Source organism: Aedes albopictus, chromosome 2 (genome assembly GCF_035046485.1).
Source record: "Aedes albopictus strain Foshan chromosome 2, AalbF5, whole genome shotgun sequence".
NCBI lineage: Eukaryota > Metazoa > Arthropoda > Insecta > Diptera > Culicidae > Aedes > Aedes albopictus.
Genome location: NC_085137.1, coordinates 28,515,486 through 28,536,932, shown reverse-complemented (window position 1 = coordinate 28,536,932; position 21,447 = coordinate 28,515,486). Strand labels below are relative to the sequence as shown.

The following is a 21,447-nucleotide window of genomic DNA, read 5'->3' as shown; positions in this document are numbered from 1 at the left end:
CGCCATCTTGGATTTCAGACCACCATCTTGGACATTCTGGTCGTCACTTGTGGACTCCCAATCTTCTCCCTATCAAATATACCAATATTGCATTGTTTAAGGACATCTTCCCCATATCAAATATTCCCATATTGCACGGTTTTAGGGTCTAAAACTCCATCAAAATGCCGCCATCTTGGATTTTAGACCGTTATTCTGGATATTCTGGACGCCTTTTTGAACTTCCGACGTCTTCCTCATCTGTATATATAAAAATGAGTTTGAGGGAACAAAACTCACGAACGGCTGAACCGATCGGGATGACCCTTGCATGGTTAGATTCATATTCATTGTGGCTGTGTTTATAGAAAAGGTTACAAAAATCAACTTAAAAAGTAAGCCAAGTGCTGCTTTTTCAAGAGCCGGGAAGAAAATCAACACGATTGAAATGAAACCAATCTAGAGTGCGGTGCTTAAATAAGCTCAAAAGCTGTCAAACCACCACAAGCTTGGCAAGACCAAGTTTGCCGGGGCAGCTAGTACCAAATATATCCATATTGCATTGTTTTAAGTACACATTAAGTGGCCGCCATCTTGGATATTAGACCGCCATCTTGGATATTCTGGTCGCCATTTTTGGACTCCCAACATCTTCCTCCTATCAAATATACCCATATTGCATCGTTTAAGGGTCTAAAACTGCATTAAATAACCGCCATTTTGGATATTAGACCGCCATCTTGGATATTCTGGTCGCCATTTTTAGACTCCGGACATACCAAACATACCCATGTTGCATAGTTTTAGGGCCTTAAACTCCATTAAACAACCACCATCTTATTTTTGAATCCTTAACTGATGATGAAGAAGATGATTGTGTATATACGGAAAATTTTATTTACAAACCTCCTACTAAAAGGAAGCGTGTTCAAAAAACAAATATTAATATTGATGAAAGTAGTTTAAATCCAAAGGCAGCTTCATTTCAACAAAATTTCCCTTGCTTGAGTTCTTCAAAGCCTCGAATTATTCCTGGCTTTCAGCGTTCTAATTCTGATCCACCAAATAGTAATGAAAATGTTAATGATAACCAAAATAGCAATAATAGCAATAATTCTTCAATTTTGGGAATTTTGGAAGATTTAGTTGATTTATTGGGATTTAATGATTTTTGGAAGAAAATAATCAAGATGATTCTACCATTTTTGGCTTCTCTTCTGGATAAATTGAATTCATTTGGACCCATCATTGCTTCTTTGTTTTCTTCGTAATGGCTTCAACAAAACATTGTCACTTGAATATTCTACAATGGAATTGCCGTAGTATAATTCCTAAATTAGATAGATTAAAAGTTCTGATTGCTCAAAATAGTATAGATATTTTCTGCTTGAATGAGACTTGGTTATCAAATTCAAAGTATTTACGTATCCCATCATATAATATCATTCGAAAGGATAGAGATAATTCATTTGGAGGAGTTTTGATTGGCATTAAGAATGGCATTGAATTTAAGTATTTGAACTTAGCCTTGAATATACAACTTGAGCGTGTTGTTATTTCTGTTACTTATAATGATTATAAATTTTGTATTATTTGCATTATATGCTTCCCCAAATTCATACTTTTCCAAATCAGAATTCAAAATGATTTTAGATAATGTTTCATCACCATTTATAATTGTAGGTGATCTAAATGTTCATAATTATTCCTGGGGCAGTGATAGAATTGACGGTCGAGGTTCCTTAATAATGGAACTAATAGATGAATTCAATTTAAATATTCTTAATGATGGTTCATTTACGAGAATTGCAGTTCCTCCATTTCAAAATTCATGTATTGATTTATCTTTATGTTCCAATAGTTTAGCATTCAAAATATCTTGGAAAATAATACCTGATCCAAATGGTAGTGATCATCTTCCTATTTTGATTAAATTAAATAATAATGAATATAGTAATAAAACTGAAAATTCTAATATTGATGATCTTTCAAAAAATGTTTACTGGGTGAAATTTTCTGATTTAATTTCCATTTCATTAATCCTTTGGGATAATTCTCAATCGCCAATTGAAAATTATGATCAATTTATCAAAATTTTGATTAAATGTTTACTTAAATCTCAAAAACCAAGTCAGTACGCAAAAATCACGAAAAAAAATCGTCCCACTTTTTGGTGGGATAATGATTGTTCAATTGCTTTGAAAAATAAATCAACTGCATTCAAAAAATTTCGTCGTTCAGGCACAAGAGAAAATTATTTGTCCTACCGTAGGGAAGAAGCTTTGTTTACTCGCGTTACTAAATTTAAAAAAAGAAACTATTGGAAACATTTTGTTGAGAATCTTGATAAAGAAACTTCGTTAAGTACATTATGGTCAGTAGCAAGAAATTTAAGGAAACAGGATAATTCGTCTCCTGTTACATTGGAATATTCAGATAATTGGATTGATCAATTTGCATCGAAAATATGTCCTGATTTTGTTCCCCGTTCTATTAATTTCAAAAATGTAGAATTACACAATTATTTTCCTGAATTATGTTCTCCATTTTCGTTAGATGAGCTAAACTTGGCATTATCTATAATAAATAATTCTGCTCCAGGTATTGATAATGTTAAATTCATTGTACTTAAAAATTTACCGTTTGAAGGTAAAATTCATTTATTGTCAATTTATAACTCTTTTCTTTTTCAAAATATTTTACCATTAGAATGGCGTTCTATTAAAGTAGTTAGTATTCTGAAACCAGGTAAAGACCCTTCTTTGCCTGATAGTCGTAGACCAATTAGTTTATTATCCTGTCTTCGTAAACTTATGGAAAGGATGATTTTAAATCGTCTTGAGCTATGGGCTGAAAATAATGACATTTTTTCAACTTCTCAATTTGGCTTTAGAAAGGGTCGTGGTACTCGTGATTGCACAGCCCTTTTGGCTTCTAAAATTTTACTTTCTTTCAATCAAAAACAAGATGTTATTTCCACATTTCTTGATGTATCTGGAGCCTATGATTCTGTACTTATAGATTTACTTTTCCAAAAAATGAATAATTTGAAAATTCCCTTAATTATATCCAATTTTATTTATAATTTATTCTCATATAAAATTATGTACTTTTATCACAATGGGTCTTCTAAAATTTTTCGTTATAGTTATTATTGTCTTCCTCAAGGATCTTGTTTAAGTTTCTTTTTATATAATTTATTCACTAGTGGTGTTTCAGCAATCATTCCAAATGGTTGTTATTTAATTCAGTTCGCTGATGATAAGGTTATTTCAGTAAGTGGCAAAAACAGAGAAATAATTCGTCATTTTATGCAGGTTAGTTTGGATAATATTGGTTTATGGGCTTTCAATAATGGTTTTAACTTTTCGGTTCAAAAAACAAAATTTATTATTTTTTCTCGAAAACATTCCACTATTAGTGTAGATTTATATCTTAATGGTATTGATATAGAGCAGGTTAGTGAGTACAAGTATCTAGGTATATGGTATGATTCTAAACCGAATTGGAGTTATCATATTAGGTATCGTATATTCAGAAAATTTGTTCAAAGAGAATCAATTTTCTTCGCATTATCACTGGCACTTGGTGGGGTGCTCATCCATCTGATATGATAACTCTTTACAAGACAACAATTCGTTCTGTTATGGAATATGGTTGTTTTACTTTTGGTTGTGCTTCTCAAACACATTTGGCAAAACTCGAAAAAAATCAATTTCGATGTTTAAGAATTTGTCTAAAATTGATGAATTCCACGCACACAAAATCTATTGAAGCTTTAGCTGGCATTGTTCCTCTCAAAATTCGTTTCAATGAATTGAATACTAAATTTCTAGTCCAGTGCTTTACCAATAACCATCCAATAATTAACATACTGAAAGATTTGTATGAAATTAATCCCTCTTGTAGGATCCTAAATTCATTTATTTATTGTTACACTAGAAACATTGTCCCTCTTGATTCAATTAATTTTTATAATCATGACATAAAATGTTCACTCTTTTCAACCTTTAATTGACATCTCTTTAGTTTTGGAAATAAAACAAATTCCATACTATGAGCATTATCGATTTGCTAAATTGTTATTTGACCGTAAATTTGGTGGAATTGAACCTCAGTATTTATTTTATACAGATGGTTCATTCATTAGAAATAGTGCTGGATTTGGAGTTTATAATATTGAGGTGGCTCATTTTTTTAAATTGAAATCTCCTTGTTCCATTTTTGTTGCTGAATTGATTGCTTTATATTTCACATGCAGTGTTATTGAAGGGTATTCTCCAAATTTGTACATCATATGTACTGATAGTTTGAGTTGTTTAAATGCAATTAAATCAACAAATTTCAATTTTAAAATTCATTACATAACACAAGTTTACAAAATAAAACGAAAGTCGTGAACTTCTGTCAACGACCAAAATTTTTGAAGCACAATTTAGTGCTGATTTCGAAACCGACCTTCAAAAAATTTAAAGTAGAACAGTTTTTGAGATTTAGCTCAATATCGAGTTCTGCAACTTTTCAAAATATGTAATTTACTAAAATTCAAATATATTGCGTTTTGTTCAACCAATTTTAAATCTTTTTCCATAAATTAAAAGCTGAATACAATACCATTCGGTCATCTGAATACAGGTTTTGCGTCAGATTGATGAAATTCAAGATATTGGCGAGTTTTAGGGACGATCTTCTTAAATTTTAGCAAAATTCCCTAATTTTTTTGAAGAAATGTATTTTTTTCAATAAGAAAAAACCAAGTTAAAAATTCTTTCTCGACGTTTATTTGATATATCATATGTAGGCGAGTTACAGTAAAAAATTCAGCTCAATCGGAGCATTGATTACGGAGAATGAGGTGTGTGAAGTAAGCGACGTTGCTTAAAAATAGAACAAAAATCGATTTCAAATCATCAACCTTGTATGGAAAGTCGAAAAATTTTCCGCTCTACTGTAATTTTTTTCCTTCGCGTTTTCGAACTCAGGGCATGATTCTACACCAAAAATGATCATCAGCTTACCGAGTTCAAAAATGCTGTAAACTAGTGTAATCATAATGCTGAGAAAATTAGTATACGATTTACAACGTCGAGGGGTGGGTTCCTGCACATTGTCAAATTTTTGGTAATGAACAAGCTGATTGTTTGGCCAAATTAGGTGCTACTCGTGGTATTATTTATGAACGTAATATTTTTCATTCGGAATACTTTGCTGAAATCAAACAAAAATCGAAATCTTCTTGGCAAATTGATTGGGATTGCAGTGATAAAGGTCGTTGGTGTCATTCCATTTGTCCTGTTGTGGATAAAAAACCTTGGTTCAAACATTTATCTACTAGTAGAAATTTTATTTGTTTGTTTTCAAGACTTATGTCTAATCATTATATTTCTAATAGTCATTTATATCGTATCAATATTGTAGATTCAAATTTGTGTATTTGTGGTGAATCATATCAAGATATTGATCATATAATATTTCATTGTGTTCATTATACATTACCCAGAAAAAACTTAATTGATAGATTTAAAAGTTTAGGCTTTTCTTTACCTGTATCTGTTAGAGATATTTTAGGTTGTAAATCTTTAGTCATGATGAAAATTCTATTCAGATATTTTATTGAAATTGGTTATGCTGTTTGATACTCTTTAAATTTTTTTTTTCAGTTTTCAAGAACTGCGTCCGATTTCTGTCCTTGATGTTCAAAATTCCTTCGTCGTAGTCAGATTACCTTGGTTCATCCCTTGATAAATCCGCATCAAGACCACGGCTCGATTATGGATACCTTTCCGGAGGAGCCTTTAGTTTTAAGTTTATTTTATAATGATTTTTGAAAAGATAAAAGAGGTTTTATGCCTTTTTGAGAAAGATTTCGTAGATGAGGAAATCACTCAAAGGGGCTTTTCCCTCTTTCAAAATTTTTAGTTAAAAATAAATAACAATAACAATAACAATAACCACCATCTTGAATGTTGAGCCGCCATCTTGGATCTTAGACCGCCGTCTGGAATATTCTGACCGCTATTTTTGGACTCCGGAAGTCTTCCCCATATCAACCATATTGTCTTCCCCATAAAAACCATATTGTACCTATACCCATATTGCATGGTTTAGGGCCTAAAACTCCTTTGAACGCCGCCATCTTGAATTTTGAGCCGCCATTTTGGATTTTAGTCCGCCATCTTGGATATTCTGGTCGCCATTTTGAATATTGGGCCGATATTGGGGATTTTCTGGTCTCCAGTATTTGTTTTCGCACAAAATTCGTCAACCATGCTAAAGGTTACAAAAATCGGCGCAGCTTGATGTGTTGCATGATGGGGCTTGGTTCAATTTTTTATAATACTAGCTGGCCCGGCAAACTTTGTCTTGCCCGGTTGTGGTGATTTGACAACTGTTGAGGTCATTGCAGCGCCGCACTCTAGATTTTCGATCGTGTCAAATTTCGTCCCAACTCATAAAAAATCAGTAATTTCACAATTTTCCTACTTTTCCAGTTGATTTCCGTAACTTCTTCTATTTATAAACACAGCCACCACGAATACGAACCGAACCGTGCAAGAGTCATGCTGATCGATTAATCCGTTCTTTAGTTTTGTTGCCTCAAAGGAACTCCAAACTCATTTTTATATATATAGATATTATGACCAGTTCCACCGGTGCTGGACCGATCCTAACCATTTTCAATAGCAAACAATGCGGTAAAATTCCGGTTCGATTCGTGCTAAAATCCGTAAAATCGGTCAATGGGAAGTGTCTTAAAAGTGAGTGACTTTTTTTGTACACAGACATACATACACACATACAGACATCATCTCAATTCGTCGAACTGAGATGATTGGTATATGTAACTTGACCCTCCGAGCCTTCTATCGAAAATTCGTTTTTTGAATGAACATATAGCCATATTCAGTACACTTTGGTGTACGAGAAAGGCAAAACATATTTATTTTAGAACTGAATTTGTCAACTAACAATAAAATTAATAAAACAGTTCACTAGTGTACTCGGCCTTTCATCAGAAATCATGTGTTTGTAGATACAAATAGTTCCAGAATTTCCAAATAAAATCAAAAATATTCATATGTACACCCAATCTCATGTACCAACCAACCAGTTCCACAAGATATACTCTCGAGACAAACTCCCCCATTCATGTTCAGTATTACGTAACTTCGCATCCAGCTCCATCTTCTTATTCTTCGACCTCGTCTGGGATTTTGCATGTTCGTTTTTTCTAGACTTACCTATACCTACCTTTCGCCACTGATGCATCATCGCCACGCCGGCCTCAACCGATCAAGCGAAGACTGGTCTGATGTTGAAATGTCGCGTCATCCATCGATCGACAAGATCAGTCAACACACGAAGAGTTGAAGCCGTCTCGTTGTCTTTTTCATCAATGAGCTCGGTGACTTGCAAGCGACGAACCTCCCTCTGAGAAAACGAATCTCAGGTTCGTGCCAGTTGCCTTGGGATGAATTGAAATGGATTCTGCACGCTTGTTGACTGAGAAACCTACTTTCGGGGTTTTTATTTCAATCGATACCTTCATTCGAAATTGCCAAAAGATTTTCCCTGAACGAGAATGGAAGTCATGGGAGTGATTTAGTCAAAGAAAACAGAGGAATATTTTTTTTACGGATTTTCGTTGTTTTTTATTACATCAAAATTTCTTTAACCTTAACATCTACACTGGTAAACAAAAACACATCCTCCCGATGGCAACGACCACCGGGAAAGGACTATTGGCACTATCGTGGAAGAATAACAAGTGTTTTGCCTATTTTTTTCTTCGCCTATTCGAACATGGTAACTAAGAAGAGAGAAACAAAAATCATATTCCTATACGATTTGTCGAGCTGATGTTCGCCTCGCCATAAAATAATCAAAAAGAAAACCTTCATTATAAAAATACTGTCCTAATGCCTCCGGGTGCGTGGCGTCATATCACTGGTCCGTTTAATCCATCATCCGTTGACTTTCCGCTTTCGGTCATTCCCGCTAGTTTCGAAGACCTTCGAAGGGCCTTAGTTGTGTCCGACCTGGTCAACCTGCGACTGCAGATTGGAGATGACCTCCCGTGGGACCTGGTCGCCGAGCAGCTGGAACAGATCGACGCGCTGGTCGCCGGGGATGGACTCGATGGCGGCCACCTGGATGCCCTCCTGCACGCCCTGGATGGTGGCATCGCGGGGGATCAGCTGCTGCGATTGGGCCTGTCGGATCGCTTCGTTCGTCAGGGCAGCTCCGTCCCGTTCCTGAGGGGCGGCCAGGGCCACGGCGACGACGGCAAGCAAGCAGATGGCGACTTTCATTTTTGCTAGAGCTGCGAGAAGATGGGCGAAAGAAAAAAGAAGATGCGGTTTACATATTTGGAATGCTCTCCGGTGCGGTGGAGTTTAGGCTTAGTGTTGGGTTGGTTGGTGGATGACTGACGTAATCCGTGTTTCATTAATTTTGGTCGCGGTCGTCGTCGTGATCGTTTATGCTAGTGGCGTTTCTGGGCGTTAAGTTGATGGTTTGGTAACAGTGTTGCGCGAGACTTGGGACGTTCGGCGAAATCGGCTTTGCAACGTTATTTTAATGGCTGACGTTGAGAGATGAGTGCGGTTGTTTTAAAGTTTAAATACAAATGTAGGCTGAGAAAAAAAATCTGCTAGAAGTCGCAATCATCCAGTCGCACGAGTTTAAAAAACAGCAGAACCATGCGAATCAATATCCAACGCTTTTTAGCAGAGGGAGTTGCTCTGCAGTATCATCCGAAGCTAGACGAGTGGATAGGAGTCGAATACCACTCAGCTACTCCTACGTAATGACGTGAAGAACCTTTCCAGCAGTCGAATCCTGGTTACTATCCGGATTATGGTATAGGGTGGTAAGAGCAGAAGAGAAATTGATCATCCGCAGGGAACACATCACGAATAGAGTGTGATTGCTAAGGGACAAGAAAGCATGCTTTGGAACGATATGCGAAGATTTTATGCCTTTGTCAATGGTTCGCGGCATAAGACTGAGCCAGCATTCGACATGTGCAGTGACTAGGATGGAAGTTTGCTGACAGACAAAGCAGAAGTAGTCGAACAACAGTTTCTAAAGCTAAAGTTTGCTTAAGACTGGTTTGTTCCACTCTTGTACAGTAAAAATGTTTATTGGGAATGCTGGCAGCCAGATAGAAGGAGCGTTTCTTAAATTTGATGAATAGAGCACTGCACGCCGTGGCCTTGTTGTTTACAATTCGGACTTTTACCAGATTCCGGACTTGAAAAAATGATCATGGCCGGTTTACTTAATTCAAAATATGGGGTTCCCGTGTGATGGAAGTGTGCTGATTTATGACGTGATGGTGGCACGGTGGCACTCCTCCAGGAGGACCTACTGGGATTCCACGGAAATTTCATCCGGGAATCTTCAAAGAAATCCTTCGCGGTTTCTCCACAAATTTCTTCCAGGATTTCTCCAGGGGTTTCTTCTGGGATTCCCAGGGAATTCTTGATAAGATTCTTTTTTAGAATTCCTTCAGAAAATCCCTCTGGGGTTCTTTTTCTTCTTCTTCTTCTTCTTTATGGCTCTACGTCCCCACTGGGACTTGGCCTGCCTCGCTTCAACTTAGTGTTCTTCGAGCACTTCCACAGTTATTATTTGAAGGGCTTTCTTTGTCTGCCATTGCATGAATTTGTATATCCCTTTCGTGACGAACCAGCACAATCGTGCTGTTTTTCTGCATTGGTTTTACACATTTTTTTCAATTGTTTTTTCCTCAAAATATGTGATGTAAATAATTTTTATGATCGAGTTATTACTCTAACTTGTATTTCTGAGCCTCAGTTTTGATTGGAATTGTTTATAAAAAACGCCATGATAAGTTAAACAAAAAGTAAACAATCACCTTAGAAGTTGAAAAAAATTTATCTGTCGTATTTTTATAAATATTTGTTTAATGCAGGTATGCAGGGATAAAAATCGATAGAAAAAGAGTAGTTCTGCAGAACGGCGAAGAAAAAGTTAAGCTTTGTTGAAAAGCATAAGATTTCTGGGTGGTCAAAGTGGGACCAGCACAATTGTGCTGTTCCGTCCCCAAGGCGGTCCAAGTTCCATCGGTAATTGCCTATTCTTAGGCGTTTTATGGTATAGAAGATTGATTTTAATTATTAAGTCACTACAAAGTATTAGTTTGGAAAAACTTAGACGTATAATTTCAACTCAAGGATCACGATATCAGCTTGTACGAGTTTTTTAAGGAACTTTGAAAAATATTACTCCACATTATCGAAATCATGAATTAGATTGGAACAGGGATTTGCTGTTCTTATCATCTTCTTTTTATTCTCTTCTATGATTGGAATACCCTGTCAAGCTGATCTCGTGTTCCTAGATTTAAAATTATAGTCTAAATTTCTACAAACTAACACTTGGCAGTGATTTAATAATTACAATAAATCTTCTGTACCAAAAAACGCCTAAAAGTAGGCAATTTTTAGCAATTACTTAGAGAACATCGACCGGCTTGAGGACGGACCAGCAATGAGAGTATATTACAGGTGGGGAAGAAGAAGAGATGGCTATGTATTAGTAAGCAAAGAAAAATGTAAACACAAATAGTGACGTCACTATTTGACACGCGTTCTTATGGGAGCTCGCTTTGCTTGTAGTAGTGACATGTTTTGCACCAGACACGGATCTCACGCACACGAAGTATCTTCTTCCCCACCTGTAATATACTCTCATTGACGGACCAGCACAATTGTGCTGGTCCTAATTCGACCCCAAAAAGTGCATAGATGGATAAAGTAGCCGAAGTAAAGAAAGTTTTATTCTAGAGGATGTTAAGTTTATAAGAGAAAATTTGAGATAATCATTCTTTTATGGTCCGTCACGAAAGGGATATTGAAGCAAGTACAATGATACACTATGCCCAGGGAGTCGAGAAAATTGTCCCGACTGGATCAGGAATCGAACCCGCCGTCTCCGGATTGGCGGTCCATAGCATTAACACTAGGCTAACTGGAGACCCCCCTCTGGGGTTCTTCCAGGAGTTTTTTTTTTCCTGAGATTGCTAAGAAGATTTCGTCTGCGATTCTTTCAAGAGCTCTTGCCAAGATTCCACCAGTAAGTACTCCAGGGTTTCTTTAACAGATTCATTCCGGGATTTCAGGATTTCTTAAGGAATACCTTCTGAAAGAATTTCAGGAATTTTTTTTTCGATTGATCCAGCAACTTTTCCTGAGATGCTTCTAGGAATCCCTCCTGTGATTTCTGCGCATTCTGGGATCCCTCTAGGATTTTCTTCTGTGATTCCTCAGGATGCTCCATCTGAGATTCTTTTTGGGGTACCTGCAGAATTTCTTTCTGGGATCCTTTCAGGAGATTTATGTGAAGTTTCTTTTAGAATGTCTTGAGAAGTTTTTTTTTTACTTTTTGAAAAAGTAGAATGCCGGAAGCAACTGTTGGAGGAAAACCAGATGAAATTTGTTGGAGGATTTTCTCAAGGAACTCCTGTAGGAATTTCATGAGGAATTACATATACAAAAACTGCTCAAAATACTCCTGAAGACATTCGCTAATAAGCATTTGGGGGATTTCCATTGAAAAAAGTCTAGAATTGACATCCTGAAGAATTCCAGTATGATCTGCTGTAATTCTAAAAGGAACTCTTGAAGGAATCAAAAAAAAAGTTCAAAGATGAATCCTGGAAAGAGTTACTGGAGAAATCCCGGAAGCAGTGTTTGAAAGAATTCCAGAAGAAGTTCGCTGAATAATTCCGGAAGAAGTTCCAAAAGAAAACCTGGAAAGAGAGTTCCAAAAGAAATCCCGGAAGAAGTTCCCGGAGAGATCCAGGAAGAAGTACCTGAAGAAATCCCAGACAGAAGCCCAGTAGAAGTTCCCGGAGCAATTGCTGAAGGAGTTCCCTGAGGAATCTCTGAAGGAATTCCCAGAATGATTCCTGAAGTAGTTCCCGGGGAAATTACCCTAGGAATTCTAGAAGGAATACGTGAAGAAATCCCACAAGTAGGTAGTTCCTTAAAGAAGTTCCTGGGGGAATCCCGGGGAAGTTTTCGGAGGAATACTGAAAGAAGTAGATGGAGTATCTGGAAGTATCTTAGAAAAAAACTCCCGTAGAAATCCGGGAGGAATTTCTGCAGGGAGTTCTTGAAAACATCTCGGAAGTAATTCCCGATGGAATTCCCGGAAGAACTGCTGGAGGAATCCCCGAAGAATTTCCGGGTGCAATTGCTGGAAGCATCCCAGAAGAAACATTAGGCGTCATTTCAGAAGAAAATCCTTGAGGAACCCAAAAAAAAGTTCCAAGTTCCTTCAGGTTTTCCTCCAACAGTACCTTCCTGGAGTCCAATTTTCCAGAAATACCTTCTTGAAGTCAGAAAAAAAATTCTGACGACATACCAAAAGAAACAATTAGAAGATTCTCGGATGGAATTCCTGGAGGATTCTCGGAACTCCCTGAGAAATCCCGGAAGGAATCTCAGATGGAACTTTTTGAGAATCTTAAAATAAACTCCTGCAAGGATCCCAGAGAGGACATCTGAAGGAATCCTTAATAAACCCCCGAAAGAATGTCATTATAACGTCCCTGAAAATCCCAGAAGAAACTCCTGGAGCAGCCCTGGAAGAAATTTGTGGAGAAATCGTGAAGGATGCCTCGAAGGACTCCCGGATGGAACTCCTTTGGAATTCCAGAAGGACCCCTGAAGGGGTGCCACCTTGCCACCATCAAGTCATGAATCAGCACGCTTTCCCACGCACGCGAACTCTACATTTTTAATTAAATCAAACCACCCCAGTATCGGAAGAGTTTCTTCACGTAGCTTCTCCAGAATTTTATGGGAAGAAATTTGATTAATTTCTATATTTTTTTTTTGCAGGAATGATAAGGATGTTCCAAAGCAAATCGCTATGAGCAAAAATCTCTAGTTAAGGAGAATGCTTGCTAAAAAATCTAAGGGGATATCAGTTGGTACTTCTACGTGAACTTTGGGACAGATACCATGGAAAGCTTCTTGATCGAAATCGTAGATAAAGAAATGTGGATTTATTTACATTTGATTCTGCGATATAATCTTACGCGGAGAAACTCAAGTATCTAAATTTAAGTATTTTTAAACTCACTTTTTAGTTCTCTTGTGTCTGCTCTCTCATCCACTCTCTTTGTTGTTGTCAGAGAGCGAAGAGCATAACCACACAACTTTGACAGCTCGGTGCGGGAAACCAAAATTGAGTAAACAGCATTGAACTCAGATTTGAGTATTTCGCAGCTGGATGAAAAAAAAACTTTGCCGGTTCCACGAACATAAATTTGGGTTCCCACGCGCAACCCCGAAGTTGAGTAAAATAAACTCACATTAGGGTACTTTTTTTTCTCCGTGTAGTTTATGTTTAGGCAGAGGCGCGATCACAATCAACGTCCTGAATATAAGGATACATTTAGTAAAGAAAGAAAAAATGCTAGTGTTGGCGGGGATCAGAGTGGGAATTACGGTCAGCACCGGGCTGTTAGCAACACATAAAACACGCAGTACATTTGCGGTTCGATGCAGCTTTAAACTGCAAAAGAGTTCGAATTTATTGTTCATACAATTCATAAATTTCGATGACTTACACTTTTCGGTGTAACTAACTAACATGATCTTGCTACAATGAATCATATTATTAATCACTATAAGGGGTGGCCAAAATGTTTGGAATAGGCAACTTTTTTTTTCTCTCACAAAAAAGTTCAACATGCTGTAACTTTTCATAGAGTGCATCAAAAATTCTCAAATTTTGAATGTTTGTCAACCTACTATATGTGCATCATTGGTACAAATTTGAGCTCGATTGGTTAATCTTTTGCGAAGCTAGAATCGTTCTCGTAAAACACTATTCTTTGAACAACTAATTTTTGAACTGTCATATCTCGGAGACCAGTTAACCGAATTGAAAGAAATTTTGAGCGATTATCAAGAATATATTAATGCTTGAAAATTCTTCAAAAAATAAGTACATTCCAAACGTTGAAAAAAGTTATGATGGATTGACACTTTTTACCTTAGACTATCCCCTGTATGTCAATAATGTCCATCAAAAGGTTGTGATAATCTTGCATTACGTAACACATAGTCCAAGACATTTTGTTTTCCTTTCTTTCTGATGCGCCCTTTTTGTTTTTTTTGAAAAAAAAAATAAATAAAATGAGGTTAGAATGTTCAGATTACCGACATTTATTAATGTTTTTTACGAAGTTAAGCTTTATTGAAGTTCGGTAAACAAATGTCGTTGGAGATTATCAAACGTTCAATAGTTTCATATTAAATTTAGGTGTTTTGTTTTCCTGATTTTCGGTATTCTGAATACTGTACTGATACTGTAACTGCTAATTAATATTCAAACTCGAAGCAACAACTTGAATTGATCTTCTTCCAAGTATATGATTTTTTTTTGAATTTTACTAGAATCTTGAATCTTCTGACAGTAATCACACTTCCAGAATCGATTTCGAAACGTAGACTTACGTCTACAAACGTAGATACTCCGGATTAAGACGCATAATCCAAAAGATCTATATAATTTAGGAGGAACTTGATTTCTGGAAATAATTCTACTAACTTTGCAAGAGAGTATTTGTACAATATAATTTGACACAAATTAAGGAAGACATTGATTATAGTATCGCCCACAGCTTCACGACCCATCAAATATTGCACCGCGACCCATAGTTTGAAAAACGTTGATCAATAGTCTTCCAATTTTGTGTTTTGAAGCAAAAGATTTTTTTTGCCATTACGTTATGAAAATGTCTACTTTTCACTGAGCAAAAAAGCGTTAAAATGGCCTACTTTTTCATTAAAACAAAAGTGCCGAAAAGTACTGCTTTTCGACACTTGTGCTGAAAAGTAGCACTTTTCGGCACTTTTGCCAACATTCTTTTTTTATGTATTTTTGTGTGTGTAATCAGTAGGAGAATGAACTACATGTTGAGTGAGGTTGATTGACCATGATACTCAGTCGTACCTCATTCTGCAGAAGCATGTAAGCTATAAAAATCCTATTCAACCCGCATTTTTCGTAATGACAAAAAAATTTGTATGCAACTTGTTGCCAAATTCGATTTTTTAAGCACTCATCGTATTTATCTATCTCGGCAAGCCTAGTTGAATAAATGTATGACTTGTGCTGAAAAAATCATCATTTTGCAACTTGTTGCACGAATAACTATTTTAGTTATAATTTCTATAGAATCCTGGAAGACATTCTTAGGTAGATCCATATGAAGTTAGAGTCCAAATAGCCGATGTGGTAAACGCACCGGTATTCAGCATGACCATGCTGAGGGTGAGGGGTTCGATCCCCGGTCGGTTCAGAAACTTTTCGTATTTCCCTATCTTCTTTGGGCATAGAGTATCTTAGTGCCTGCCACACGATTCCGATTGAAATATTTAGACATCATGAATGAACACTCAAGAAAATGTGTTGGAAATCAGGGAGAAATTTATGTTGAAATGCTGAATGCTGTTTGACTGATCGCCATTAGGCCGTATGCTATCTGGCCGAAAGGCTCGTTTGACCGAATTATGATCAAAAGAATTCATAGGAACTTTTTGACATTCTTGCTGCCAATATGACCATTATATCAATATGGTATGATATCAGAAGTATTTCCTTCTTTTAATCATAGGCTTCTTCTCCTTCTTTGTGGCTCGACGTTCGCATTGGAACTAGGCATGCCTCTCTTCAACTTAGTGTTCTTAGAGCACTTCCCCAGTTATTATTTGAAGGGCTTTCTTAGCCTGCCGTTGCATAAATTTTGTAACATTGTGTGGCAAGTACAATGATACTCTATGCTTAGGGAGTCGAGAAAATTGACTCGATCGGAACGGGAATCGAACCCGCCGTCTCCGGATTAGCGATCCATAGCCTTAACCACTAGGTTAACTACTTTTTTTTTTTAAATTTTTACCATTCAGGGATTGGTTAGCGCAAAAACTGTCAATATTTTATCCTAGGTTTTTCATTTTTTAAATCATATGCTGTTCTTTCAAAGTATACTGATGTAGAAAACAGTGGTATGATCACTTAAGTCCATCATGCATTTTTCGACCAAAAGGCGCGGCGTTTGGCCAAATGGCGTTTGGCCAAACGACCCAGAACCAAATTTCTGAAATATCCACCTGAAAAGTATCCACTGAAGTGTGGCAATTGTGTCTCCGAACGAGAAAAAAACATAAAAATATTTGCAAAAAAAAACCGTGGATAAATCTGCAAGTCCTGAAACATCATTTGATAGAATCTTAAAAAGTTCCTTGCAAAATTCACGGAAGAATACCGGCTGGAGTCTATGAAAGAATACACAACTGGAGAAATTCTCGCGCTTAGTATCATACAGGCGTATCTACAATGATCGATTTCTCTTCATCGATTTTCTCTTTGTTTAATAACTTGGGCGGTAAAACATTTTTGGCTGTTTATGTTGTTCTAGATGCTAGTCCAAGTCGCCCTTTACCTTACCAAATTGAGAGATCATCCGAACATTGAACGTATTTACCGGAATAATCCGAAAAGAAAATCGATGAAGAGAAATCGATCATTGCAGATACGCCCGTATGATACTGAGCGTGAGAATTGTCAGATGTAACACAGGTTCAAATAGTTTTTGAACCACGATGATGATGGTGCAGATGTCGGTTTTGAACCGACAGTGATTGGGCTTCCTTTGATTTGTGTTTAAAAATGGCATTGTAGTTACACTTTCAGATCGGCTTCATTTTTAAGAAACAGCACATGTTATATTTTTCCTATAAAATTTAATAGATAAGCTTCATTTTCTTCTTCCATTTGTTTCAAGTTAAACCTGTTTTGGGACAGTAACCAGTTATGGACACATATAAGAGAATCTGAAGATGGGCGGCAAAATGGCTACTTTTCCTAAAAGCACGAATCTTAAAACACATAAAACTAGAATTGCTTGAGTCAAAAATTTACCAGACGCTCTCTCATTTTACCTTAAAGGCGACTCTCAAAAATTCGTTAAATGATAAGAATATAAGATTAAAATATACCCCAACCGCTCTCAAAAATCAGCAACATTTTAAGCAGGACAATTGAGAAAATGTAGTGAACGTAAAGCGGATTTCATCGTCTTATAGGAGATTTGACTGTACGTTGAATACACCTTCCACTCACTTCTCTAGAATTCCAGTGAAAATTTTAAATGTCCTCTCTGTACCCTCCATACCCCTAATTTGTGCAGTTCAATGTTTGAACTTGTAAAAAATTGCAGCGATTATTTTCCGCTCAACAAAACAAACAGTCAAACAAAATTCTCAGGACCACCCTAACACACAACACTCCGATCGTCGCAATCCAAACGCCACGGAATTATCTCACTTGAAATAAACAAAAAATCCGTTTCGCGATCGTGCGGCAAAAAAAGTTCACGTTTCATAACATCTAATAATCAACCCAGTCTCAGCAGCACAGCACAACATCTCCAACCGTGTGCTCTCAATGATCATTACATTGCTCTCACTCGGTTGCACTCAATCGCTTACTCAAACAGCAAACACCCCGGCCCGGTAACCGAGTAATCTTCACCACTCTGGCCATTATCGTCTTCTTCTCCTTGATCCGTCCTCGTCTCGTCGACCGACCACGGCCGCTTTTCACTTTTCTTTGGGTCAAATATTGTGCATTCACTTCGGCCCGTGCTCGTCCGCAGTCGCATAACCGATCAACTTTTCATTTTGTCCCCAATAACGTAACTCGTCTCGAAATCGAAAGTGGCCTCCTCCAAGCAAGTTGAATTGCGCGCGTTCCGAGGGTCAAACTCTTATCACTTGATAACCTTCACTACGATCGACCACGACCAAACTCCGAACCCAGTTCCCGCGGGATCTCCTAGTCGAACCAACCCCGAAAAGTCCCCTCCCTAAACTCACCTTCTGGAACAGTGTGCGGGAGATGGATGTGATCCGAAACCGTCGAACGTCGTCGGAACGTGTGGATGTTGATGGGGGGAAAATTCGTCTACGATAAAACGTCGGCGCCTATCCGAGTGGTGCTTTTATAGTGACAGATTCCCCCACTGCGGTTGGTCTTCGTCCGTCCGTCCGAGTCGCTGCTGTTTGGGGGGACGCCGCTGGCGCTTGCTTGGTCTCGGGCACGCGGTTGCTAGGAGAAATACGAGATTTCGTGCTTTTCTCGCCGCCACCCTCTCGCACTGTGAGCCGGAAGAGAAAACTGTGCAACAAAAGTTCAAAAGTCAATAATTATAATTATTGTATGGCACTTGATACAGAGCGTTCATGATTAACAAAAAAAAATCATGATTAATCATTGATGATTAAAATTCCAATTTCAGAGATTAATGATTAATTTGATTTTTATGATGATTAATGATCATTATACATTTTTAAATTTGGTTCTATCTGCGATTAGTGATTATGATTAAAGATTAAAATAGCTCTGTGATTGATAATCATGATTAATCAATCACAAAAAACTGGAAATGATTAATGATAAACTTGATCTGAGTTATTTAAAATATATTTAAAATTACAAAAGTAAAGCTAAGTTTTTTGTTCCCAAGTAGAGCGCCAAAGTAGAATTCCTCCTTTTCCGCTAATCTGTATGGGGGAAAGCGTTACTTTTCCTTACAAAATAATAGAATGGACTATTTTCCGCGAGGAAAAGTGACAGCTCCATTTAAATTGCACGGAAGACGTTACAGGTTTTACATTTTAATTGCCATCTGAGAATTTTGAAGCGGAATCATTACATGCTTGACCATAACCTGCTTGTTCTATCTTTTTGTACATCACGTACGAAGTGGAAACTAGCTCTTCTATACATGGATCGTATCACCGACCAACAGTGACTCCCAGAACACACTACCCTATAAATAAATACCCCATCCGTGGTGGTTGTGCAGACGCAGAGTGCTATCCGTCTTTAGTAGCAACTACCATCACACTCTAACATTCCTTTTCCCTTCCCAATTGAACTGATTGTAAGGACTTGGCCGGCGCCGATGATCCAAAATGAGCTGCTTGAATTGCATGTTGAGAATAATTGAAGTATCTTAGCCCCTTATTCAGTTGGACCTCAGTGCAATGCATACCAGTTCAGATCAATCACGGAGGAGTAACCATTGTATTGACACGTACAGTCAGTCTAAGCTAAGCACGTACGAAGTGGAAACTAGCCTTAAAAAGGTAACTAGCCTTAAAAAGGTAACTAGCCTTAAAAATAACTTGAATATTTTTGAAAAAAAAAAGGAATCATAAATCACATTACACTGGAACCTGGTTGTAACCATTGGCTGGGGGTTCATAAATTAAAACGGACATAAAAAGAAAGAAACTTGTGCATAATTAAGTCAGGGCTGTAAGGAGTGAATCTAGTTCGCGTGAACAGGTCTTGCTTCTGGGCATTTGAGATAAGGCCAAGGGATTTCCAGGAAGTTCCCAGAAAGACCAACGTTTCTAGGGTCTTCAAGGGCGTTTCAGAGGATTTCAGAAGCATTATAAGGGCGTTCCGTCTGGTTTCATTGGTATTTCACGAGGATTTCATTAGTATAAAGGGAATTTCAGAGGCGTTTTAAGGCATTTCAGAGGCATCCCAGAGGAATTTCAAAGAGTTTTAGGGCCGTTCCAAAAGGTTTATTTTTTTTTCAAATTGATTATGATGATTACAAGGGCGTTTCAATGGGATTACGGAGGGTTCTGGGTCGTTTCGAAGCAATTCAGGTAGGGTCATAAAAGGGGAGTTTAAGGAATATTTTATTTTATTTTTCATACTTTAGAAGCATTTCAAATGGATTACGGCGATTTCAAGGGCTTCTCAATGAGATTATGAAGGTCTTAGGGGCGTTTCAAAGCATTTCCGTGGCATTCAAAGGGTTTTCGTAAAGAGGTCTCTGAAAATCATCTGAAATTTCCTGAAATGCCTCTAAAGTCCCCCTAAAACCCCCATAGACCGCATGTAACGCACCTGACACCCTACAAAACCATCGAAAACACCTTCGCGACGCCTCCAAAATCCGTCAAAAATCCTCTGGTACATTCTGGAATGCCCCCGAAATCCCCTTAAAACCCGTCGGCCCCATGTAACGCTCCTGAGACCCTTCAAAACCCCCGAAAACGCCTGCGTTACGTCTCTGTAACCCGCCGAAAATCCTATGAAACTTCCTGAAGATATTACGAAGTCACACCTCGAATTTGCAAGACCACAAATCTGAAAACCCGGATGTCAGTTTGCACTGAAAAAGTTGATCGATTGGTCACCACCAGCTGCTAACCAATCCATTAACTTTTCAATACAAATCGACTTTTGATTTCTCAGATTTGTGCTTTTGAAAATTCGAAATGTGGCTTCGTCCTATCTTCACTTGAAATGCCCTCGGAAATGCCCGTAAACCCTGCTCCGAACATCAATGCCCACGACCTAACCAGGTACCCCCTGAAACTTCTCTGATTCCTCTGAAACGCCTCTAAGACCTCCTAAAATTCCCCTGAGACCCCCTGAATCGTCCCCGAGATCTCCTGAATACCTTGAAACACCCCGAAGACCTCTTGGAACCCCTTGAGACCCGCTTAAACGCCCCTAAGACTTCTTGATAAACCCTGGTACTCTTGGAATTCCCATGAACATTAAACGCCCCTGAGACCCTCTGAGACCCGCTAGAACTCCCCTGAGACTGCCCTCAACTTTCCTGAGACCCCTTGAAGCACTCCTGAGATATCATACTATCCCTGAAGCCCCCTGAGAGGTCCCTGGAACCCCCCTTAACGCTTCTGAGATCTCCTGGAACCTTGCTGAAACCCCTTATTGGCCCCCTGCAACCTCCTTTTGCCCGTCCCCTGTCTGACGTTGCCATAGTTACAGTCATTATTATATGCACAATATTGTAGGGCATAGAAAAGGTGCATAAATTGAAAGTGCATCAAAATAACCTGTATAAAAGAGGATTTAGTCATTAGAACAGTTTTTCAACTAATTCAATTTGGATCATATATTTTATAAGGTGAGTCATTTTTTATGATGCATGATTGATGGTTGATTAAATTTGTTTTCTTATGATTATGATTACTGATTAATGATTAAATTGCGGAAGCAAAGTGAATAAGATTGATGATTAATGATTAAACGGGAAATTTACGTGATTATGATTAATGACTTTTGATTAATCTGATAATACGGTGCAACAGCGTTTTGGGACATACTTTTTCTCACCGCATCAAAACAAAAGAGCCACCGCATATGGACTGTAACGCAGTGACAGCAGTCGAGTTACGTCTGTTCATTTCATAGCGATCATTTTAGTTATCCATTATGTTACACACGAGGTTCGTTATTGTACACCACTCCTGAAAGAGATCTAATAGACATGTAAGTAAATAGTTCATTGTTATTTAGTTAGGACCACCCACATCCAAAATCTCTCCCACGCTACCAACGCCATGGGACCCGGGAGCATAAGAG

At 37.8% G+C, this 21,447-nt stretch overlaps 1 protein-coding gene across 1 annotated transcript; it reads right to left on the bottom strand.

Annotated features, from left to right (window-relative positions):
* Positions 1-7,980: 7,980 nt before the first annotated feature.
* On the bottom strand, positions 7,981-18,066 carry LOC109416798 (uncharacterized). Its single transcript, XM_019690858.3, has 2 exons — positions 17,904-18,066; positions 7,981-8,302 (listed from the first exon to the last, which is right to left on the bottom strand). The coding sequence occupies exon 2, from the start codon at positions 8,289-8,291 to the stop codon at positions 8,004-8,006; it is 288 nt and encodes a 95-aa protein (XP_019546403.1). The 5' UTR covers positions 8,292-8,302; positions 17,904-18,066; the 3' UTR covers positions 7,981-8,003.
* Between the last annotated feature and the right edge of the window lie 3,381 nt (positions 18,067-21,447).